Genomic DNA, 25,452 nt, shown 5'->3' with positions numbered 1-25,452 from the left:
GCATTGTGCAAATAAATAGAAAACATCTGTTGAATTTTTCTTCATTACAGCTTGAGGGGGAATCAGTTGCTATTGTGAAATGCCCAGATATATTGACCATGCAGGGACTCAGTGTCAGATCAAATGCTTCACAACTAACCAGCTGATCACAGCAGAAGAGGCAAGATAAACTGTTCTTAATAAAACATTCTACATGATGGGCAGCAGATTCGTTTTCACAGGTGTGTAACGTCTCAACGCAACTGGGTTCTTGTTGCAGGTAAATCTGTAATGGGAATGACTTAAGCCCTCTTCGTGCCTTCAGTCTGAATGAACCAAGTGGTCTGCAGCAGCATGTACGATAAGCCCTGTCCCCTTGATGATGCTCCAGCACCAGGCACAGGGCAATGTAGGATTGGTGCTAGTCTGCCTCAACTCATTTTCCTATTTAATCCAGATTTGGGGGGGCGGGGATAAATCACAGCAGGAATGGTAAATCTGGATATAATGGGATGGTGTTCTGATGAGGATTATGTCACATGGATGCTGCAAAAATCTTGCATGCTGTCATGTGGGGGATGCCCTCCTCTCCAAGGCGCCACTGCCCACCTGCTTGCCATCTGCCTCTGGACCAAAACCACACAACTGTGCAGCAGAAGAGCTCCATTTCCCTACTCTTGTCATTTCTTGCATGCTCAGAGGTGAACAGGCATCAACAGGGGAGAAATTGCTGGACCAGGAGAATCCACAGAATGGCAAATGCGCCCTGCTGCAAGGGTTTGGGTCTTGGCAGGTGCTCAACGATGCCTGATCCACATTTCTAGATCAGGTCCACCTAGTCCAAAAGTGGACAATATGACATCTCTGGAACCTCATATACAAGATGTAAAGATGATGCTTCTGGTATAGCAGCTATGGGGAACCTGTGGCCCTCCAAATGTTGCTGGACTCCAACCAGCCCCATCTAAGCAGTGCTATTTTTCTAGAAAAAGAGGTGCCGGAACTCACCATGAACACACCTCTCATTCTCTTAGAATGGCAATGGTGTCCATCTGAGAAGGGCTGGAACTGAGTTCCAGCAAGTTCCAGCTGAAAAAAGCCCTGCATCTAAACATGGTGCACATCTAAACATACCAGCTGTTGTTGTTTAGTCATTTAGTCGTGTCCAACTCTTTGTGACCCCCTGGACCAGAGCACACCAGGCACTCCTGTCTTCCACTGCCTCCCACAGTTTGGTCAAACTCATGTTGGTTTCTTCAAGAACACTGTCCAACATCTCGTCCTCTGTCGTCCCCTTCTCCTTGTGCGCCTGATCTTTCCCAGCATCAGGGTCTTTTCCAGGGAGTCTCCTCTTCTCATGAGGTGGCCAAAGTCTTGGAGCCTCAGCTTCAGGATCTGTCCTTCCAGTAAGCACTCAGGGCTGATTTCCTGAATGGAGAGGTTTGATCTTCTTGCAGTCCATGGGACTCTCAAGAGTCTCCTGCAGCACCATAATTCAAAAGCATCAATTCTTCGGCGATCAGCCTTCTTTATGGTCCAGCTCTCACTTCCATACATCACAACTGGGAAAACCATAGCTTTAACTATACGGACCTTTGTTGGCAAAGTGATGTCTCTGCTTTTTAAGATGCTGTCTAGGTTTGTCATTGCTTTTCTCCCAAGAAGCAGGCGTCTTTTAATTTCGTGGCTGCTGTCACCATCTGCAGTGATCATGGAGCCTAAGAAGTAAAATCTCTCACTGCCTCCACTTCTTCCCCTTCTATTTGCCAGGAGGTGATGGGCCCAGTGGCCATGATCTTCGTTTTTTTGATGTTGAGCTTCAGACCATATTTTGCACTCTCCTCTTTCACCCTCATGAAAAGGTTCTTTAATTCCTCCTCACTTTCTGCCATCAAGAATGTGATTTTGGCCATCAAACTCCATGGACAAAGACAACAGGCATATAAAACATAACAGTATGTCCTTTTAAAATGTGGGGTTCTTTTTAGGGGCTTTATTGGGTGGTTGTTGTTTTTATTTTGATTATGTATTTCGTGGTTTTATATTTTGATTTTATTCTGTGAACCATCCTGATACCTCTAGGTATATAAATTCAATAAATAAATAAATAATAAAATAAACAGAATGCCTAAGCATAGAAGCTCCATCTATTGTTCATAATAGTTGGCATCTGTATTTTGTGCAAGCACATTGTTACAAACGATTACTGCCAGACCAACTCTCCGAGGGCTTCTAGCAAGAGGAAACTTGTCATCTCACTAGAAGGTGGGGCAGAGATCAGGGCAACCTGAAGCCTGTGGATCTTATATCAGCTAGCCTCTGTTGTCTCAGGCAAAGAATAGTTAGTAAACTGCCATCTTGTCTGAAGTATTGTTTCCTGACCTAAATAAAAGTTACATACAGAATTTGTCAGGGTGGTGGTGTTTGTTAAGCCATCTAAGCTATGTGCATCTTGGTTCGACTATGTCAACAAGGTATCAACGAATAAAAATGGAGCAGTGAGCTTAGCCAAGCCAAGTTGAGATCTGCCCTCTGGTGGTTCTGTGGTTTCATTACATACAGAAGAGAAGGCACATTAAAAAAACAACCAGTGGGCTGTTCATAATAAGTCATTTTTGTATAAAGCAGTGTTTCCTCCAACTGTTTTTGGACTAGAGCTCCCATCTTTCCTAGCTAGCAGGACCAATGGTCACACTGCTATCAAGGGAACTTTTCCTACCCACTCCTTTTCATCTCTAAAACTTACGATCTAGATAAGAATTTATAAAATTAAAAACCCTTGAAGTACACACAAAAATATATTTGTATTTTTAAAAAAGAAAACATACTGCAGTCTTTAATATTTACAGAGAGTACAGTTTGTAATATTCTCCAAATTACATCCCAATTAAGTTAACGAAACTTGGAAACTTAATTCACCAGTATGTTCCCCTGCATAAGGTCCACGGTTCTAAAGTGCTCCAATACCTTCACATGAGCTTGTGCAGGAGAACTTCCCATTGCATTTTAACCAAGGCGTTGGGTAAAATGCATTGCCATCTACAAGCACTCAAATTAGAAGTCAGCATTCCTTCTCTACAACTCACTTCAAAGTAACATTGGCTTGGATTCTAACAGCTTCCCCAAAAAGGCTTTTGTGCCTCTCCCTTTCCTTCACTCCCCCAACCCATTCCTGAGGAAGGGGGAGACTCTCTGGAACAGTAGGAAGAAGTCAACCCCAAATGAGGAGAGCTTTTCACACATGCAACACAACCTTTGAACCCAAGCCATGAGGGAAGGCTTTAATATTATTATTTTTAATATGTAGAGTTGACTGACAAATATTTCAAAGCAAATATTGGACACACTATGTAGATTTGAAAGTCACTCAAGTATTCAGGTTTGTTTGTGGTTTTAGACAATGCTAGCTCTTCTACAGAAATATTTTCAAAGCAACAGCACACTGACTTCATTTTCTTTACATTCTAATGGCATAGGTTACATAGCCACTTGACTTTCAGACTTCTAGCTCTGTACTAATGTGTATTTGCACCTGGCTTGACCTGCTACTGCCAGCCAGTCAGTGACACTGGCCCCCATTCGCTCCTGGACTTGAATCCTGGCCATCGTGGCTCATGAAGCTAGGTCCCAGCTATATCACCTCTGATATTCCTGCTTGTTCTAACCCCTGCATCTTTCTGTGAGGGTGCAAAATCTTATTGGATACTTCCCTTTACTACAAGTACGTGGAGTCTAATGTTGTTTAATGAGTTGGAACACTTTGCTTATCAGTAATTTGGAGGTGGTCCTCATATGCTCAGAGACTTTGCGCCTGTTCATCGGGGGAGATAGGAAGCCCAGAACACTTGTTCTTTAGATGTCCCTTTTATGAAGAGGCACGTAGTGAGACCATTGATGAGACCACTGGTGAGGCTCGCTGACCTCACAGAAAAGCAAAAATTTGACCTTTTCTGGTTAGGCATAGATCATAAGACGACCCAGACGGTCACCAGATTCTGTGTACAGATCTGTAGGTGCAGACCATCCCCCGACCCAAACTAGGTCATTAAGATAATCCCCAAACTCGGTTCCAAGGGTGACTCTGGGTCATCTCTCTGCGGTAGCTTATCCTAAAGTTTTAAGTGTCTATACGCTTATTGCATTTATAAATTTTTATATTTATTGGTGTACATTGTTTTAAATGTTTATTTTCCTTCTGGGGTTGTACCTCCAAGTGTGTTTTATAAGCTGGTCTCCGACCATAATAAATTATCTATCTATCTGGAGGTGGTCCTGGCGTTTTCGCTTCGGCAGCCCATATACTAAAATTGGAGCGATGGAGGTGGTCCTGGCATCCTTGGCGACATGCCCGCAAAGTGTGGGTTTCTGGGAGTGTATCCATTCATGCCACTGACCCTTGGAATAAGGTTACCAGATTTTTTTCAATGAATCTGGGGACACTTTTCAACTTCAATGAATTTTGTGTGGGGACTGAGATGAAAATCCGGGGACTGTCCCTGGGAAACGGGGACATCTGGTAACCTTACCTTGGAGCCGCTGGCCGGGTCACTGCTATCTGTGGGGGAGGCACAGGGCCACCTCGTCCTCTGCCACAGGGAGGTTGGCTTCCATTTGCAATACCTGGTTTTTCTTCCTTCTGTTCACCTGGCTTTTTCTTGGTCTCATTTGCTCCTTTTTCTTTATCTGAAAACATTGTTGGGGGGAAAACAGGACTTATTTTTTGAACCCAAAGCCAGAATGCAAATTCTGGACTGAAACATGGCACATGTAAGACATGCTTCTGTGGTTGGCACCTAGTGGTCAAAGGTTGGAACTGAGCCTGCTCTAGGCCTGTGGTCTTGGGAGGGGTTCCAATACGGATAGCAGACTAAAAACTGTGTAACATAAACAAAGAAATGAAGCTAGTTATTGTTTCAGCCTACCTACGTTATAGCACCCTTCACAAACATTTGCCAAAAAGGTTAGGCTGCAAAGGAGCGACAAGAGTATCAGTAGTTTCTTATCAGGCCTCTGCTTCAAACAAAACAGTCTTTAATGTTCTGACTGAGCTGAGGGAAGGCAATTGCAAAACTAGTTTGAAACCAGCTAGGAGGTCTTGGTACAGTATGTAAGGCATAAGACATTGGACTTCATGCAGTTCTCCTCATCCTGATAGGGAACTGCAACTTCCATCGGTCCCAGCCAGATTGCCAAGAATCAGGAAAAATATCTGTAGGATGCAGGACTGGAAAAGACTACATTAGGATGCATAACATGAAAGGATGTCACATACGTTTTTTGGTTGAGAGACTGCTAATCCCACCCACCAAGGTCTTGTGGCCCCCTGCCCACATTAGGCAAGTACATATGTAAAGGGAAGCCTCTTAAGAATGGACTTCTATGCACATAGATTCCAAAATGGTGGAAAGCCATTCTGTGGAAGTCTAATCACATTGGTTTTCCTTTGCTTCTGCTTAGCCCCACAGCCCCATTCTACACCCCCTCTATCTGTCCATCCCCCCCAGCCACAGCTCCCCAAAAGACCTATCTGGAGACTTGGGAAAATATCCTGAACACCCCCCAACTGTCCTGATAAAACTGGGAGATCCTGTTATTTCACACAAGAGACAGCAGACATTTTAGGTGTCATGATCTCACCCCACCCCCAAAAAGCACTTTTGAGGGCTGCAATCTCGCATAAGTCATGTGACTCGTGCAGGAAGGTAGCCCCAGAAGACGGCACCCCAGTTTTTTGCCTCGAAATGTTAGAGGGTATGTGAACAATGGGACAAAGCTGAGTTTCTGGAGGGTTGTCCAAAACTAAGCTGCTCTTCACCTGGTTTTCAACAATCCTCCTACCCATCCCACATCCTACAGAACAGCCATCTGCAAAGGTTTTTCAAGGGGCACAGATGGCTGCAGTGCAGAGAAGGAAAAAAGAAAGTTTTCTTTTGTGAATTCCCTTCCATTCACTTCTCTTAGTATCGAAGTCAATATAATTTTCTCTGTAAATCTCCTTCAGTTTGTAAACTACAAGTCCCAGAATCCCTGGCAGGAAATGATGCTCTGTGCATCACTGTCAGCTGAGGAGACAGCTTGCTGTAATGGATTTCAAACTCTTCCTCACCTTGACCCTCTTTTGGATTGCTGGGTTTGGGCGCTGTCTCAAAAGGGTTTTCTTCAGCCTCCCCCCGGGCTTGCTGTGCCTTTAGTTTGTTCCTCCTTTTGTTTTCCTCAGCTTGCTAATGTGAAGAACAAAAGTGAACATCCCAGAATTAGTCTCACGAATAATCACCATCTAATGAGAAACAAACAAACAAAAAACCCCATCAACAATCTTTTGCAGCATCCTTACATTTTGCAATTTCTTCTTGAGCTCGAGATTCATATCTTGGTACCCTTTTGATATAGCGTTGAGGTAGTAGATACTCAGGCTAAATGGGGGAAAACCACATATGCTATGTCACATAATTATTACAACCATTAAAAACCATTTTTAAAGTAGAAATAGGGAGAAATTTCATTCAGTTCGCATTTTGAAACAAAACAGTTATTTTTCTGTTATTTATTTTATTTCTTATCTGCACTTCACCATAAGGTCCCAGGGTGGTTTACAACAAATATAATATTAAAATCAGCTAAAACTAATTACTGTCAAGGGAATAGGGTGGATCTTAAAAGAAATATCTCATGTGCCAAAGTCCAGGGTAAAGAGGTTGGCATTTGAAATTCACACTTCTCTCAATATTTTGACATAGTTCTCTAATGACAATGTGGATATTAGAGGAAAGTGTGAATAAAACTGCATATATTAATGAAAATAATGTACAAAATGCAATATAGAAGAATACATTCATTTCACTTGAGATAATCCAAAATTGACAGATTCATGCATCTCTATTTTAAGCAGAGTGATATAACAACCATCTTCCTTACCAGAAGCTGATGCAAGTGAATTGCACCCTAGACAAAAACTATGGTTTGATGTTTCTGGAGTCCTTGCAACGCTGTGTCAAGTACTACTTTTACACAAACACATCCTTTAGTTGCTATTTCATCCTTGCCCCCCACCCCCGTTTAGCTGCTTTAAAGGAACTCTGAGGTGAAGCTGCCGTCAACAATAATCTCAGAATTCTGGCAGGGATGGCCTAAGACATGGTCTTGCCTGAGGCCAAAGACAATATGGCATGCCCTCACCCGCTCCTTCCATTGGCAGGAGCCAAGTGGCCTGAAAGATGAATTGTACTTCTAACACTGGCAGTGGAATAGCATCTTCCACCACACCTGAGCGTAACAAGGAGCTTATGACAGGCCTGAGGCACACAAAACGGAGGAAGGGAACAGCTGGTGGGATCAGGAAGAAAGGGGGGGTGTTGCTGTGCCCCCTGCCAGCTTCTGCTCCTCAAGGCAATTATCTCAATCTGCCTAACAATAGAGCCAGCTTTGAATTCAGGGCCATTAAAAGAGAAGTCCACTTTCTCCGCCCTCCATCCCTTTAGCCCTCCTGCCTCCACTGGGTAGTGAATGCATTCTACGTATGTCTAAAAAAAATGGGGATGTATTTATTTTTAAGCATATAAATGTGTGCTGTACATACACCATCAGTAGTATGAAGGGCAGGATCACACCAGGGTTTGAGAGAAGTCTGAAAACCTTCCGAAACCAGGAAGGGAAATCATGCTCCAGAGTTTCTCCAATGACCTCAAACATTCTGGTTTTCCCACTGTTAGTGCAAAGACACACAGAGATAAAGGGTGGGAATGTAAATAGTGTTTTTGTTAAAGTAATACTAATAACAAATACAAATATTATTTATTTGTGTAGCTGAAGCAATTACAAAAAACCATGAATAATTCACAACCATAGTAATGCCAGAATATAACCCAATCAGTCTTTATTGCTACCAGATATATTAAACCACTCAAGGAATTTTAGCTTTTGGAGGGGAACAGGGGTCTCCTAACAACTCTCAGCACCCTTAACAAATTACATTTCCTAGGGGTTTTTTTGCGGGGGGGAGCAATGACGATAAAAATGGTATAACAGTGCTTTCAATGTATACATACTGCAAATGTGGCAGTTCACATGACTGGATGCTTATTCGTCTTTTCAGAAAGGGTGGTGGGCTCCTCCATCCCCAAATACCCCTGTTATGTACTAAGCTTGGATCCTAGAACAATAGGCAAGTAGGATCCCAGAATGCAACAACTGATTGGCTTGCAGGAAAAGACCAATCAGGCTCCAGGAGGGAAGCAGAATCAGCCAATCAGACGGGACTCATTGTGTAAATAATGTATATAAAAGCCTGAGGTTTGGGGGCACAATTCAATCACTGTTTTACAAGCTGCAGTAAAGAGCATGAAATCACTACAGGACTCCCAAGTATATTTCAACCCCCTACAAGGAAAATTTGATTTCACAGAGGAAGATTGTAGCCTAGCCTTTTCACTGATACGTTAATTTTCTGTATGTTGGAAATAGGCGTGCATGAGCTTACACCAAAAGTCAAGGCATTCTCTCTAATCAAGTGATACACATAGCAGGGGTTTCTCCACAGGGCTGAGGGCGCACCAGACGCATCTTCCTTCCTACAGCCCAGGGCAAGTGGCTAGGCAGCAGCTCAGAGGAGGGAGAAGAGCGGGGCCTTGTTCACTTCCCTCCTGCTCACTGACATTCAAACAGGGGCACTCACATTTGCAAGCAACTCAGGTGAATCCTGAGAACATCTGGAGAAGAATTTCTTACTGCTGACCCTCCTGCATTAAAAGAGCCCTGGAGGGTATTACACATTCATTTGTTATGGGGCTGCCCATGAAAGTGCCATGTGTTGTTTCATGTGCGCTTTTTACAAAATAGTGCAAGAGTGGAAGCAGTTGATGAGACAGTAGGGTCATTTATATCCTTGCACAAGTTCTGGGGCTGCATATATACAGATCCACCTCTAGATGTCACACATGGCTTTCCATAATTACAAATGAAAACTAGCAATCCTCAGTATCCCCTGTTTTGTAGCAATTGACTTTCCTGAGGTCTTTTCCAGATTTTGAAACAAAGGAGCATGTTAATGAATCTGGGCCTTATCTTGAGTCTGAGAGCAAAGGACCTGGGTTTCCATACAGCTCAGTAATAATTACTGGTATTGTTGTTTACATCAGTGGCCCTTTGCTGAGTAAGAAAAGCACAAACTTGTGAGATATTGCCAAGACCCACAGCCACATGGCACTGCTGTGCAACCCGGGTGAGGGATGTTTTGGTGGGATGGCGGCGGCAGGGCAGGCTGGTACTTCCTGTTTCACCTCAAGCGGCAAAGAGGGAAGCACTGGCTCTAACTGGAAGGGGAAGAGATAGGGAGGTAGCATTCTAAGTATTTTGGGAAGCAGTCTAGGCCAGCACTGGGATACTAGATCTAGCCAGCAGGCCAGGACCTGAAGGTTGTGGACATGCTCCAGTTTACTCTGCATCCAGTGCACTCCCACTGCTGGTTTGAGAAGCAGTGTGCGCACAATGTTTGCCACAATCCATATTTGTCCCTACTCTATCCCTATCTTTCCAACATAAATATCCTTCATCTTGCCAATCCCAGTAGAGCTTGCTATCTGCCAGCCCAGCTTCCAAAGAAACAATCAGGAACTCACTTGAAGTTGTCAATTGTTTCTCTGTAGCCATGTCATTATCTGCCCCACACTTAATGTCACATATCACATCAGACGTGGGGCAGGTGGGTATGATATGAGAAAAACAGTCTCTCTGGCCAAACAAACCTGTGCCAGGCAGTGCAGGAGAATATGCACAGTTGTGGAAGGAAGCAGAAAGACACAGAGAGTAGCAGAGAAGTGGCATATCCTGCACGGCAACATTTCTCTGATGAAAGTAGGGACATCCTATTCCACCACCATCATTTTATTATTTATAGCCCACCCAGCTGACTGGGTTGCCCCAGCCACTCTGGGCATAAACTTTCCTACACAGAACTTCCTTCAGATGACTCAGGGGTCACATAACTCCATAACCTCCAATATTTCTCTGACGAAAATAGGGACATCCTAAGGAAAAACGGGACAGTCCGGGATCAAATCAGAAACCGGGACAGCTTCTGTAAATCCAGAACTGTCCCTGGAAATAGGGACACTTGGAGGATCTGGGCAAATAATAACAAAACTCCAAAGAGGTTTAAAAGGTAAAGACAAATAGCTTGTTCTGGAAATGCAAAGGGGATGGGAAGTCAGTGTAGAGAGTTGAGGACAATGTGACCCAGCTAAATTCACAAACACTGTTCATTCAAATAAAGCAACAGGCCATATTCTCTTTTTTTAAAATGCCATAGATCTATGGGGATATGATTTGTTTTGGCAAGCAAAATATTTTGTATGACTTCTGGAAATTGAAACAAGGCATGAGTAATAGGCCCTTCAGAGACGTAGAAATTTAAAAATCAGGAACAATCCCACATTAACATCTAGTTCAATTTGACCTGTACTTTCCCCTCCTACATTATTTTCTCCCACAGTTATTGTATCCCACTTATATATATTTGTTCCTGACTTTTTCCCCATTCAACATAATAAATGCTACATGCAGAATGCAAATCTGAAGCGCAGCTGAGACACTGCCTTGTCCAGGTACCCCTGTGCAGCAGCATCTTTTACATAGTTACTCAGAAGTAAGTATACCTTATTCAGTTCATAGTAGAAAAGAATATGTTCTGCAGAGTCTGGCACATTCAAAGAACATCTGCAATGTTTCTGGGGATGTTTAAATATCTGTCCTTCACAAAAGCTGAGGGGAAAATGTTTACTCAGGCTAACATAAAGGCCCTGCATTGGACTGGAATTATTAATTTTTAAATATAAGTGACCCTGTTATCTGTTGGCATACACAATATACCTTTAGAGCACATTTGAAGCCCATTTCCCCCCTCTAAGAATTCTGGGCACTGTAGTATACTTGTCGTAGAGTTCAAATTTCCAGCAATAATGAACAAACTACAGTGCCCAGAATTCTTTGAAGGGGAAAATGGGCTTCAAATGGGCTTTAAAGGTATTGTATGTATACTGTCTTTGTCACACCTATCTTTCATGAAAGTGCATCCAATGTTATAGTTATTTGTTCAGTAATCCTACATCTGACTTTGAAGAAATGGATATAAAATGCAGTAAACCTGAATGGACCACAGTCAAAGGATGGAGGGACGGAAACAACTGTGTAGACAACTGGCAGCGTGGAGAGGAAGAGAATAAACAGCAGCATGGCCATGTAGAAGTTGTTTGATCGTGAGGCTTTGAAGACTCTCTCATGGGGAACATTGCAGCACATCACAGCCCAGCACTGCAGGTACATGGATGTATGGAGACGGATGACGTTGATTGCCGGCAGACATGGTGCATAAAAAGAGCCCATCCTATGAACATTCAATAAGCCATTTTCTCATAAAAATCTACAAAGGGGGTTCTATGGTAGTAACTCTTTAGCTTTTATATCCCTTTGCTTTCCCAACCACAAACCCTTGGATCTTCTAAGGATTTGCCCCTCCCAACACTCTGCTAGTCCATATTGGTTCGTATTTGGAGATAGGTGCTTTCAAAACAGCCATGTTTATAAAGATTAAGTTAATATAGTTCTTATCTTATCACAGGTACACAATAATAAACATGATAAGCCCCCCTGGGAAAATGCATGCATGCATGCACACACACCACCCTCCACACAGTTCATCCTCCTCTGCTACTCTATTCCCCCAACCTGGTTGGATTGATCTATTATTATCATTTATTACAGTTGCCAGATTGTTCGCATTGTTTCCTGAATCAAAGTGTATTTCATTTTGTCATAGTGTGATTGTTTAGCGATCCCTACAGGTAGTGCTTACTGGTATTTGCAAAAGCGTGAGATTAAACTATAGGGAGCTCATGTAGTTTTTCTCTGCTCTTGTTTTCTCTTCTGCCTGGTATAGAATGGATTAAACTGAATTGGGATCTAGCAGAGCTAAAATGGAATTATACCAAACAAAAGAGAAGAAACATTATGACAACGTATGACCTTAATTTTGAGGTAACTATCAGATTTTTTCCTAACATTTTATGCAAATTTCAGTTTGCATTGAAAGCTGGTGTCATCTGTTTCTGGGAATGCATATGAAATCTGATGTTAGAGCACGCCCCCCACCTGTCCCCAAATTAATATTTGAATGAAATGGGGTGAGTAATATATTTGAAAAAATAATTTCTGGTATTTCACTATTCTCCTCCTTAATGTAATAGTTCAATATCATAGCTGGAAGGTCAAAACTACCACATGTGTAATATGCTGATGTGGAGCTATTCTGGGCAAACGTTGGGGCACAGAATTCTGCATTAGCTGCAATTTCAAAATCAACCTTAAGGGCAGCACACACAGAGCGCACTGCAGTAGTCCAGTCTAGAGGCTGCCAAGACCTGCACTATCGCGTCCTTTCCAGGATTGGCTGTAGGTGGTGTACCAGTGGAAACTGGAAGAGAGCCCTCCTGGCCACTACAAACTTCTGCACCTCCAGTGACATGGATGGATCTAGGGGGAACTCTCTCAAGCATGTCTCTCCCATGTCTCTACAGCCACAACAGGTGCTGTAACCTTCCAATAGTTTGACTTTACCTCCAAAGGCACATTCTTCCATTGTCTCCTAAGACAGGGATGCCAACCAACCACTCTGAAGCTATGTTCCTGCTTCTTTATAATTGTTTGTTTTATTCATAATTGAATAGTTTATTCCTAAATTAATAACTGACTGCTGTAGCTGAAGGGTCAAACTGAATTTATTACAGCATAAACGCAGAAACATGTCTATCGTATAGCATTGAGCTCAGGGGGATCCACAGCAGTGCTTGCCAATGGTGGAGTGTGAAGGCATGGGTCTTTCTTGAAAGGTAAACACCAACTCCCACATTCATGATTTGCCACAATATTTATAGCCTCCTGTGTTTTTGTCACATTGGAGGAGCCAAATGTAAGAGCAAGGAAGCAACACCGAATAAGAAACTAATAATGATTGCCCTGTATATGCCCTGTATATTCCAAAAGTCTGACAACAACAATAGCTGAATTTGTCACACCTGAAAGGTGGCATCCAACATGACTATGTCTTCAGAGAAGGACTCATGATTGAGTCACCATTTGTTACTCTCAATTTATAACAGCTTATTTCACAGCGTCCAGGCATGATTTCAGTGAAGTCACACCACAGTAAAGCTGGTACAATGAAGTGGAGAATCAAGACCAGAGGTGACAAGTGTGATTTTCCACATTTATATCAGAGATTTGACAAGCAAAGCAGAAGAATTCAGTCACATTGGCAAACCTTAACCTTAAGTACAGCCACTTCTACAAGATCTCTCATGCAGTATTCCACCAAGACACACTTACCAGATCATGCCTTGATTGAAGATCAGGCCCAACACATTTCCACTAATATCAAATTCTGAATATGAAGGCTGAAGGGAAAGCATAATGAATTCTCTTAGAGTTGCAACAAAGCTTTAAAACAATGTGCAAAGATTGCATATTGATCATTTTGCATTAGGAACAGTTTTTCCCCAAGCAAATGAACAAATCTCCAGAACTGGGGCAATAATATAATCTGAAAAACATATGCAAAATAATATTTAAATGACACCTGACTGTAGAGTTTTTCATATAGAGTTCTAGGCCTGCATGGCACTATAATAGATGTAATAGAATCTAACATGTTGATTTTTAAACAATAAAATGAGTTTTAGGGGGTTTTTTAAGTACAAAACAAGTAATAACCAGTGTTTCTTTCTGTTTCAGGTCATAGATGTTGTCAGAAAGTTCAAGATCAGACACAGAACTGTTCTCCCCCTTCTGCCTCTGAACCCCACACTAAACTGTACAAAAATAAAAACTGAACTTTGTTATGTATGCTTTGTTTCACTGAACCAAAATATGTAGCATATGGAAACAGCTTCTCTAGCCTTCCCCAACCAGGTGCCTTCCAGGTGCCCTGTTAGACTACAACTCCCATGACCTCTCACCATTGGCTCTGCTGGCTGGGGCTGATGGAAGCTATAGTCCAAAAGATCCACAAATAGCAAATTACATACATGCCTCTAATTTAGGTTAAGATTTTATCTGTATTCACAATGTGGGGCATTATTATGGGGGCAGAAAGTGGGGCGCAGCACCCAAGTTATGGTCTGGACTCAACTAAGTACAGTGGTGCCTGGGGTTACAAACAGCCTAGTTAATGAACATTTTGGATTATGACCTGTTATGGGTTAAGGGGGCTGCTTGTGCGTAAATGGTTGAGCTCTAAACTCATGCAATCAGTTTCTAAACTCTCCCAGTCAGCGGAGCCATGGATGCATGGCTACCTCAATCGCTGGCAGAATCCGTCAGTGGGCGTTTCCGGAATTTGCGCCAACATAAGAGTTCTTTGACGGAAACTCTCCTTCGGGATTCTCGACGTGACAGTTTCCTGCGCAGAGTAGGCGTCCCCAGCGGAGGTCCTGAGCCTTCCGCGCTGTTCTCACTGGAAGCATCTTGGAGCCATCCCTCCGATTGAGTTTCTGCAGGAACTCTCCCTCTCCCCCTGCTGGTTCCTTCCTCCGCATCCGAGGGTCTCAGCCTCTGTGAGCCCTTCCACCACCTGACTCTCCGATGGCAGTTCCCTGACATCCACCTCCCCTCCAGGACCCCCCTTACCCCCCGTTTCCCCCTCATCTCTGGGTGGTGAGACTGGGAAACCCCGGAAAGAATCCTCCTCATCTTCGGATGACTCGAAAACTGCTCCCCACCTACTATTGTCCCTTCTTCCCGAATACTCTTCCCCATCTGAGTCTTCGTCCTCTTCCTGTACTGATTCTGGAAACCCCTCGAACTCCTCTTCCTCGTCAGTGGTGCCGAATTGTTCTTCCCAGAACCTAGCCATGGGCTGAGGCTTCCGTGGGAACCGGCAATGAAACGTTCCCACTAAAACCTCATCTCTGACTGTTTCTGCTGGTACCCAGGTATTTTCGGACTCCGGTTCTCCTTCCCAAGCCACTAAATACTCCACCTGTTTGCCCTTCCACCGAGAGTCGAGTATTTCTGCTACATGACTGCTGCGCTCCCTCTCTTCTACTTGCGGTGCTGCGGGAACCTCACCTTCACGTCCCCAAAATTCCCGCCCCTCCCGGTATGGTGATAGTAATGACCTATGGAATACAGGGTGCAGTTTCATGTTGTCTGGCAGCCTGAGTTTAAAGGCCACCGGATTGACCTGTTGTATGACCTCAAAGGGTCCCAATCGTTTCGGTCTCAATTTCTTGCACCCTCCCTTGAATGGTAACCCTTGGGTTGACAACCACACCCGGTCCCCCACCCTTATGGTTTCTCCTTCCCTTCTGCTCCTATCTGCCTGCTTCTTGTATTCTTCCTTGGCCCTATCCAAATTCATTTTGAGCTGTTGATGTATAGCTTCCATTTCTTCCACAAAATGTTCTGCTGCCGGTACGCTCCATCTTTCCCCTCCTTCCCCTGGGAAGGCCCTGGGGTGGCACCCATAATTGGCCATAAATGGACTCATGCCCGTGGACACATTCTCCGCGTTATTGTAGGCGAATTCGGCCAGGGCTAGTTTCTCTACCCAATCATTCTCTCTGTCATTCACATAACACCTCAGATATTGCTGCAGAATACTGTTTGCTCTTTCCGCCTGCCCATTGGTTTCTGGGTGTCTGGCGGTCGAGAAATTGACCTCCACATGCAGTAAGCTCATGAGCTTTCTCCAGAACCTGGAAGTAAATTGTTTCCCTCTGTCTGAGACCACCCTCAAGGGGGCGCCATGCAACCTAAATATGTGTTTTATGAACAACCTGGCGGTTTCTTTGGCCGTTACCGCATGTGAGCAAGCTATAAAGTGGCACATCTTGGTTAACAGGTCTACCACTACCATTACCGCAGTTTCCCCCTTGGATCTTGGTAAATCCGTCATAAAATCTATGGACACTGCCTCCCATGGCCGTTCGGGTGTGGGTAATGGTTCTAGCAACCCTGCCGGTGCCGCCCTCTCCCCCTTTGCTCGTTGGCAGCGGTCGCACCCCCTTACATACTCTCGTACATCTTCCCTCACCTTGGGCCACCAGAACTGTCTGGTAACTAACCACATTGTTTTGTGTTGCCCAAAGTGCCCCGCGGTGGGGCTGTCGTGCAGTTGTTTGAGTACTCTACCCCTCAACTCCCCTTCTGGTATGTACAAGGCCCCTTTGTAATACAATGCCCGTTCCTTTCCTCGAACCCCCCGGTGTTCTCCCCGGCCCTCCTGAGCCCTCTGAGCTTATCTTGGGCGTATTCATCGTTCTCTGTCCCTTCCAATAGTTCTCGTTGCCCCACCAATGCTGCCCCGCACACCCAGTGGTCCTCGGGTATGACATGTCTTTCTTCGGGCGCTCCCTCCCCCTCCATATACTCTGGCTTACGAGAGAGGGCGTCCGCCCTTACGTTCTCTGCCCCCGGTACGTAGCGAATCTCAAAATGGAATTTGGAGAACTCCTGTGCCCATCTCACTTGTCTCTGGTTCAGTACTCGGGCCGTTCTCCAATATTCCAGGTTTTTGTGGTCCGTGCACACCTGGACCTTGTGCTGCGCTCCAATCAGCAGGTGTCGCCACCACCGAAACGCTTCATGAATGGCGAGCAGCTCCCGGTCGTACATTGTGTAGTTCCTTTCAGATTTATTCAACTTCCGCGAGAAGAAGGCACACGGTCTCCAGTCCGACGCATCCTTTCCCGGTTGGAGAAGCACCGCCCCTACCGCTCGATCCGATGCGTCCGTTTCTACCCTCATCGGTTTTTGTAGCTCTACATGCAAGAGCTGTTCCTCCGACGCAAACGCTTTCTTTAGCTGTTCAAACGCTCGCTGCGCCTCTTCCGTCCAGGCGAATTTCTTCTTACTACTGAGGCAATCGGTGATGGGAGCCGTTAAATGGGCAAAGTTTTTGATGAACTTCCAATAGAAGTTTCCAAACCCCAGGAATCTCTGCACGTCCTTCCTGGTTCTGGGTGTCTTCCATTCCAGTACCGCTTGGACTTTGCTGGGATCCATGGCCAATCCCTTGTCTGACAAACGGTACCCCAGGAATTCCACCTCTCTGGTATGGAACTGGCATTTCTCCAGTTTTACCCACAGCTGGTTTGCTTGCAGCCTGCTTAGGACCTCCCGGACATCTCGGACATGCTGCTCCTCGTCCTCTGAGTAGACCAACACGTCATCTAAGAAGGCCACACAGTTCTTATAAAGCAAAGGTCCCAGGACGTGATTCATGAAGGATTGGAAGCATGCTGAGCCCCCCTGTAAACCGAAGGGCATAACGAGATACTCAAAGGCCCCCAAGGGGGTGAACATGGTGGTTTTCCATTCATCCCCTTTCCTCATCCGTATCAGGTTATACGCCCCCCTCAGGTCCAGTTTGGTAAAAATCTTTCCCTTCCTCACCCTGGTCAAAATGTCATCAATTCTGGGCATGGGAAAGGCCACTGGTTCTGACACTGAATTTATGGCCCAGAAGTCCACAACCAGCCTGGGTTTAGTAGTGTCTTTTTTGTCCACAAAAAACACTGGGCTACCCCCCACCGCTCTTGGCTCCCTGATGAAACCTCGTTTCAGGTTCTTGTCTATGAACTCCCTTAACTCCTGCATCTCCCTGTCCGACATGGCGTACAGTTTGCCCACTGGTAGCTGGGCTCCTGGGAGTAGGTTAATTTGACACTCAAAGGGTCTATGCGGGGGCAGTCTATCTGCTTCCTTTTCGCTGAAGACGTCACTCAGGTCGGCGTATTGTGGTGGTGTCAGAGTCACCCGTGGTCCCAGCTCACAAGAGACCAAAGTCCACTCCAGCTTATGTACAAAAGCTTTTATTGAAGAACATTATTAGCTTTACATCCGAGTTCCGTGACTCTACGTCTGTTACGCTTAGACCGCTGAAGTCCCCTCTGAGTCAGTACCGCCTCTACACCAGTTTAAGAGGCTTGTACTGGTCCACCTCTTTCTCTCTTTCCTTTTCCGCAGGGTCTTTCTGCCCCCCTGTGTTCTCTCCCTTCGGGACTCTCCAGAGGCTGAATCCTCTGCCGCCTCCTCCCCCCTCCTTCGGGCTTTGGGACCAGGCTCCTCCCCAGGACTCTCTTCATTTCCGCGCGCCTCCCATTTTGAACTTGGCGCGCGTACGTTGCTCCTGACCTTCCCTTCGACAGTTACACTGCCCTCGATACTACTTTCCTCCCCTTCCGGCAGGACGTTTTGCCCTGATCTCCTTCCCCTCTCTGCTTCCTGTTCTGCTCCTTCTGACACACTGGTCACTCCTCCCCCCTCACTCCGTTCCAGCGGAGCAGCCGGTCTCGCTCTCCAACTCCCAGTGGGGGTTCCCCCTTCGTTTCCCTGCTCCTGACTGCTTCCCCCTCTAGCTCCCCTTGGCTTGACCAGAGGGGCTCCCTTTTGGGAGTCCTCCGATTCACTGGACGGACTCATGGACAATCTTGGGTCATTGTCATCCTCTTCCTCGTCACTCTGGAATCCTTCCCCCTCACTCTCTGTCTCCTCCCTCATCTGCGTCTCTCTCCCTGAACCCCTGACAGGTGGTATTTCTCCCTTTTCCCCCACCACCATCCCTGCCAGACTTGCCCTGGCCAACCCCTGAGTTTCTCTTCCCTTGCAGTGTTCTAGGCAATGAACTGACCCAAAAGAGACTGTCCGCTGGTGCCATCCCACTAGCGGGACATGTAGCGCCAGCCAGCTCATTCCTAATATGATGGGCGGCCCGGCCAGGGTGGCTACATGAAATGCAATGACTTCCGTGTGCCTTGCCACCCTCATTGTCATGGGGACCGTTTGTTGGTTCACTTCCCCTCCCAGAAGTTCCCTCTCATCAATCGTTGTCACCTGCAAGGAATTACTTAAGGGCAGCGTCTGTATCTGGTGCTCTGATGCAAACTCCTTACTCATGAAATTGCAGGAGCTGCCTGAGTCTAACAGGGCTTTTATCGTGAGTGGATGTCCATTGGGTAGCTCTAGCAGCACCTCTACGACTAGAGCCGCTCTTGGGGGTTCAGGCTTGGGCACGTTCACTGATCCTTGGCCTGGCTTCTGTGCCCTGTCGCTGGCAGCCAGGCGTTGGCTTTTACCTGCTCCTTAACCCCCTCCTCCTCACTCCCAACAGCCCCCACCATTCCTTGCCATCCCTTCCTTTGTGGGCAGACCCTGGCAAAATGTCCTGGCTGTTGACAGAGGAAGCATTTTTTGGCGCTCTTCCCCTCCTTCTTCCGCCCTTCGTTGACGTTTGAAATTCCACACGCGCGCGCAGTCCCAATCTCCATCGGTTCCACTGGCGGGGAAGGTTGCTCCGGCATCTCAGGAATGCAGAAATCACTCCAATGCTCTCCTCTCCCTTCCCGCTTCTCCAGAGCCCTTGCCTCCTGCCGTGCTCCAATCGCAAGCGCCGCCTTGGTCAGCTGATCCATGGACTCCGAACAGGGCGCACGGGAAAGTTCATCTTTCACCGCTGGGGCTAGCCCTTCTTCAAACAGCATTTGTATCGGGTCCGAAGACAGGTCCCACCCCAATTTATGTATAAGCATGGTAAACTGTGTCCAATACTCTCTGACGGACTGATTCCCCTGTTTGCACGCCATTAACTGTCTGCGTACCACTCCCTGTTCAATCTGGCTGGAAAACATCAAGTCCATCGCGATAAAGAATTTCCTTAAGTCTTTTAAGGCATCATTATTCGATGCCATCAGGGGCCTCACTCAATCTCTAGCCCCTCCCTCGAGGTGCCCAATCACAAAAGCCACTCTCGATTCCTCATCGGCAAAGTCATCAAACTGCAGGTTCAGTGCGTACTGCATTTCTGTCTTAAAGGCTTGGTAGCTTCTTGGGTCACCCCCGAATTTCTGTACCAACCCCGGTACCTTCCTTGCGATGGGGGTGGGCTTCCCTTGTGCATCCTGAGCTCTCCTCTCCTCGAGACGCGCCGTTAGCAGTGCCAGCTGGTGTTCCAACGCTCTGTTTCTCTCCTCCAGAGTTGGTCCCGCTCCAGCTCCTTCCGCTGCTCCGTCTCCGGTTGGGTTGCTCATGATGCCTCTCTTTCGCACAGGCAGCGTCGAAGACTGACGGATTGCTGTTATGGGTTAAGGGGGCTGCTTGTGCGTAAATGGTTGAGCTCTAAACTCATGCAATCAGTTTCTAAACTCTCCCAGTCAGCGGAGCCATGGATGCATGGCTACCTCAATCGCTGGCAGAATCCGTCAGTGGGCGTTTCCGGAATTTGCGCCAACATAAGAGTTCTTTGACGGAAACTCTCCTTCGGGATTCTCGACGTGACAGTTTCCTGCGCAGAGTAGGCGTCCCCAGCGGAGGTCCTGAGCCTTCCGCGCTGTTCTCACTGGAAGCATCTTGGAGCCATCCCTCCGATTGAGTTTCTGCAGGAACTCTCCCTCTCCCCCTGCTGGTTCCTTCCTCCGCATCCGAGGGTCTCTTAGCCTCTGTGAGCCCTTCCACCACCTGACTCTCCGATGGCAGTTCCCTGACATGACCACTTCATTTTTTTTCAAAATAATATTTATTACTTTTAAAAGGAAAAAAGACAGAAGAGAAAAAACAAAAGAGAAAAAAAAGACAATACAATACAATATATAAACAATACAAAACACAACCTAAACCCATTAAACTAAACACATTAAATTAAACTAAACCAAACCCACTCCCTAACCCTAACCCTAAATAAAACAAAACAAAAACTATTTAAAATAATAATAATAATACACCCCCCTTTTCAATACTCTTTCTTTCATTCCCTTGTTTCCTCGACCTCCTCTCACCTCCCTTTTTGTATTCCACTTCTACTAGTTATTTCAGCAAATCCTTTCCATCTTTCTCTATTACATTTCTGCTAAATCCATAAAATATCAATCCACCATTTTTCCATCACTCATTAATTTTGCGATATTTCTATATATAAACTTTAAATTTTCCAATCTTCTTCCATCAACTCCTCTCCCTGGTTTCGGATTCTGCCAGTCCTTTCTGTCAATTCCATATAGTCCATCAACCTGGAGATCTTATGTCTGAGGCTCTTAACTCTTTTCCAGGTCCCTTCTGCAGATCTTCTTCATATTCTTTAATGCTAGAGAGCAAATCTCGAGAGAACTCCATCCTAACAATACTTTTATTCCTTCTGGACAGTTCAGCCAAATTTCCATAGTTGAAGCTAGGGTCTATAAAGTATTTCAGGACGTATTTCAAGATTCCTCCAAATCCAAAGGCCCCCAAAACTTCAATCTCCTCCAAATCCAAGTCCATGTCCCAAAAGTCAATTAATCCCTGGATCGAGGGATCTTTCCAACTTTCCTTCTTCAGTCCAAGCCGGGATCCGATCCTCAAAATCTGGCTTTTTCTAGATTCAATCATAAAAGGCCTCAATTTATAGTCCTCAATTTGCTTCTGTAAAACTAAGGATCCCGCTTGTGTTATTTTAGGTTCAAAAACAACGACTTTCTCCTTTTCCTCCACCATTTGTTCTGCCAAAGTAGGTTCCTGTGCCAGGTCCTGAATTATTTCTGTGTTGGTGCTCGCTTTTTGTCTCAAATTAGTCACTTTCTGTTCCAAATTATCAATTTTAAAAGTCATGTCATCCGTCTTTTTATGAAGCTCTTCCAGCAAATAGTTTATCTTACATAATGCAGTCACAATAACTTCTCCTATCAACATTTTGAATGGTCCAAGGTCAATCTCTGGTTCTCAGAATCCTTATCTTGCAGCTGGAGACCTCCCAGTTACACTCCTATAACAATTTCAAAGGCTCCCTCTAGAAGGAAACAGTCTCCACTTGTATCAGTTCTTTCAAGCACAACTCAAGCAATAAACATAGTTTCGATTTTCAATTACTTTTTCCTCCATTTTAAATGCAGAAGAGGACAATGGAAACAGTATCTTACTCTTATTTTAGCTAGCTGTCAAATCTGTTCTGTCAATAAACTTTCCCCAAACGTCATCTGGCGGCCGGTTCCCAGGTTTGGAGCTGTGGTAATTTGATTTTCCCCTCACTCCTGCAGGCTTACTAAGTTCAAAATTCCCCCCCTCTTTACCTGCTTCCAAGGGGGGTTTTGTATTTTTAACCGATAGAGATTTAATCCTTTGTCAAAAGCTTTCAAAGACTTTAGCTTGTAACGTCTTTGCGTCAGTCTATTTACAAAAGCGGAAGGCAGACTTCCTGTTTATGACCTTCCCGCTTCGGCGCCAAATTAAGGTATTTAAAGATCCAATTTTCCGTTCTACTCATGGGTAGTTGTTTAAAATCCAATTGTTCACAGGAAAAAGTCAGCGCTCTCCAGCAACAGCAATGCGGCTTCACTCCGTGAAAGAAGCAGTTGATTCAAAGCACCGCATCGCTCACCCCATGTCGCTCTGGATCCCCAAAACAGGGTTTCCCCGCGAGTAGGGGAGGCGCAAAAGGTGCCAGCCGAATCCCAGGTTCGCAAGCTTTCTCCCGCTTGTGATTTCAATGGGTCTCTGCCTTCGCCGTGGCGGTCAGACCCTGTTTTTCACGGAGTAAGTTCCTCCCGATCGGAGGAGCTCAGCCATTGCCAGAGGCACCAACCCAGAAGTCTGGATTATGATCACTTCAAACCTGGAAATGAGTGTTATGGGTTGCATTGGGGGGTTTTGTGGGGGGGTTGTGGGGGTTTTTGGCATACGAATGGACGTTCGGGGGTACACTTCTGTTTTGTTGGCACAGCCTTCTGTCACTCAGCCTCCCTTCCAGCTGAGGGATCCCTGCCCCCTCCTGCTTGCACACAAGTAGGAGTTGGGATTGGGGCTGCTCCAATAGGCAGCGTGAAGCCTCCCTTCACAGCTGAGATATCCCCGGCCCGGCCCTGCTTGCACGCAGCCAGGCTGCATAGTTGCTGGGGAAGGTAGAGGCAGACCGGAAGCTGCATCTTAGAGCCCCTGCACCACCTGAAGGCAGCCAGGTGTTCCCCAGCAAGCCAACTGGAAATGAATCAAAATCACAAGAAAACATAAAACAACACTGACCCTGAACTAACCCTAATTCTAATCCTTACCCTAACCCTAACCCAGTCCTAAAATTAACCCTAACCCTAACCCAGAAATGCTCTTGTTAGATAGTAAAATTCATGTGAAATTGCTGTCTTATGGGTTGCTTTTCACCATCTGGAACGGATTAATCCATTTTGCATTACTTTCTGTGGGAAAGCACGCCTTGGTTTAAGTACGCTTTGGTTTAAGAACGGACTTCCGGAACAGATTAAGTTTGTAAACCAAGGTACCACTGTAGTCCTGCCAGCAGAAAACTTCCCCTAGCACTATGGGGCTTTCTCCCCTCCCTCCTTCCCCTAATGCACCCCCAATTGGTTTGGGGTTGTCAGAAGTGCCCCTGGAAGTGCACCAGGGGGAGGAGAGGGCAGATCGTTCTCCCAGGAAAGCAGAAATGCTGGCTCTGATGGAGTGAGCTGCTTAGCACTACACTGAATTCCTCCCTTTAAAAAGTTAAAGTTAAAATTAAAGAAGTGTGAGCACTACTTTATATAGTTATAAGCTTTTTGCTGGCAGCGACTTCTATGTCTTTAACAGCTGCACTTTAAGCAGAATATATATATATATTTAAATTAACCAATGGATGTTTTCCCGACTGATGAGGTGCTGGGGGGAAACTCCATATGCTGAATCCCTGCTTGCCACACAGCTGTTGAAAACACAAGAGCCCAGCCAAAAAAGTGATTTTCTACATTATAAACCTAAAACGTCTGGCTGGCCTCAGATGCTCTGTGTTGGCAAACCTGCACAAAGCCCATCAGAATCCCCTGATACAAAGTTCTCCCTTAATGGCGAGGTTAGAAATTGGACAAGTCACAGTCATTAAATCTCAAATAAGACATCAATCCATCATACTTGGCTCACTTGGCACCATTAAAAAACAAATGCCTTGCTGCTAGCCCAGTACAAATTGCAGGCAATACACACATGATATACAGAGAAGGTGCTGCCTTCTTTCTTATGAAATATTATCAGCGAGATCTGAAGTGGAGCCTGCACACATGAGGATGAGGGGGCTGGGCTTGCCTGCCTCTGCCCCATCCTCCCTTTGGGCCATTTTCTGCCGAGACTGGATGCCTAAAGAGAACTGTGTGGATACTTGCATTTTGAAGACCTGGCCATAGCTTGTTTCCTATCTTGTGACATTTTGGTTGGACTAATAGAGGTACTGCCCTACTATGGAATATTTTGTCTGTGTCATTCTTTTTAGATTTCAGACATATCCAAGATGTTTGCTGTTGCCACCACAGAATCCTGGACTTGGTGAACCTCAGTCTCATTCAGCATGGCATCCCCTGAGTTCCTTTTCCTTATGAAAAATAAATCAAATGCAAAATCTTTCTTGGGAGTGGACTCTGTAGATGGAGCTCTTCAGACAAAGATAAGATTGACAAGGCATTATCAGCATTATGTTTCTAATGCATTACATTTATGGTATTGTGTTCAACCAGGCATTTCCCGTATATTCTCCATAAATTCAACAGTATCGTGTAGGACTGCTAGTATAGTATAATACAGCATAGTACAGTGTCAAGTACTGGAACATTTACATTATATTATTGTTATTATTTCAGAAAGAATTCATTTTTTAAAGAAGGAGGAGCAAGAAGTCAAATACTTACAAAGCCATATTCCAAGTCCCAGCACCAGCAGTAATTGAAAAACCTGACAAAGACAGCTTTTAGGAAATCACCAATTAAAATTGTGATGTAGGTCGTCACAGTGTCAGAGACCGTCAGCCGCACAAATTCCTGCAGAAACAAGGTTTTCTTTTTTAGAAGCAAAGGGTCGGGTGGCTTCTTTATTGAGAGCATTTGGCAAATGCCAAGGAAGCAGCGCTGCTTATCCTCCTGCCATTCACTCCTGTTGTTTGAAATGGGCCACGGGAACACTTACAAGAAACTTAGAGGACTCTTACGTTGTGCACGCGTGCTAAATGGGGAGCAGGATGCTGCCCTAAAGTGTTTTGTCAGCAGAAACATCTTGAATCGTCTTCAGGTTAAGAACAGAGCTCCGGAACGAATTAAGTACTTAACCTGAGGTACCACTGTACAATAATAATTTTAAAAATTGAAAAATATAAAATACCAAATTCTGATACAGAAGGAAAAATGCACATCCTTGGCTAATTTTACTGTGTGAATATATCCAAGAGCTTGATGCATCCTGGGAGATGGCCCAGCTGTGATATCATGACTTGTTTAAGACCATGCAGTAAAGGTTGAGACAGAATTATAGACTAGGCCTCCTCTGGCCAAACCAAATAATCCATCCACAGGCGGGCATGTCTCCATATACTGGGTTTCCCTTAAGTTTGTGGTTTGTGTTGCTGCCCCTGACACTACTTCAATCACAGCTAAGGTAGAGATCAGGGATTTGGCTGGAGGAGGAGGCTTGTAATTCAAGTCAGGAAGACTT

At 45.2% G+C, this 25,452-nt stretch overlaps 1 protein-coding gene across 1 annotated transcript in view; it reads right to left on the bottom strand.

The window, feature by feature from the left end:
- Nucleotides 1-4,402: 4,402 nt before the first annotated feature.
- TMC1 (transmembrane channel like 1) overlaps nt 4,403-25,452 on the bottom strand; it is a 70,954-nt gene continuing 49,904 nt past the window's right edge. Inside the window, exons 14-20 of the mRNA XM_081880952.1 lie at nt 24,657-24,785; nt 13,354-13,421; nt 11,117-11,356; nt 7,556-7,681; nt 6,314-6,392; nt 6,086-6,200; nt 4,403-4,662 (exon numbers count right to left, since the gene is read on the bottom strand). Coding sequence (XP_081737078.1) covers nt 4,502-4,662; nt 6,086-6,200; nt 6,314-6,392; nt 7,556-7,681; nt 11,117-11,356; nt 13,354-13,421; nt 24,657-24,785 — 918 coding nt within the window. The 3' untranslated portion in view covers nt 4,403-4,501. The remainder of the gene's footprint in view (nt 4,663-6,085; nt 6,201-6,313; nt 6,393-7,555; nt 7,682-11,116; nt 11,357-13,353; nt 13,422-24,656; nt 24,786-25,452) is intronic.

The sequence above is a fragment of the Podarcis erhardii genome (assembly GCF_964252035.2).
Source record: "Podarcis erhardii genome assembly, chromosome: 11".
NCBI lineage: Eukaryota > Metazoa > Chordata > Lepidosauria > Squamata > Lacertidae > Podarcis > Podarcis erhardii.
Note: the sequence above shows the minus strand (reverse complement) of the source record. Positions and strands in the feature narration are given on the sequence as shown.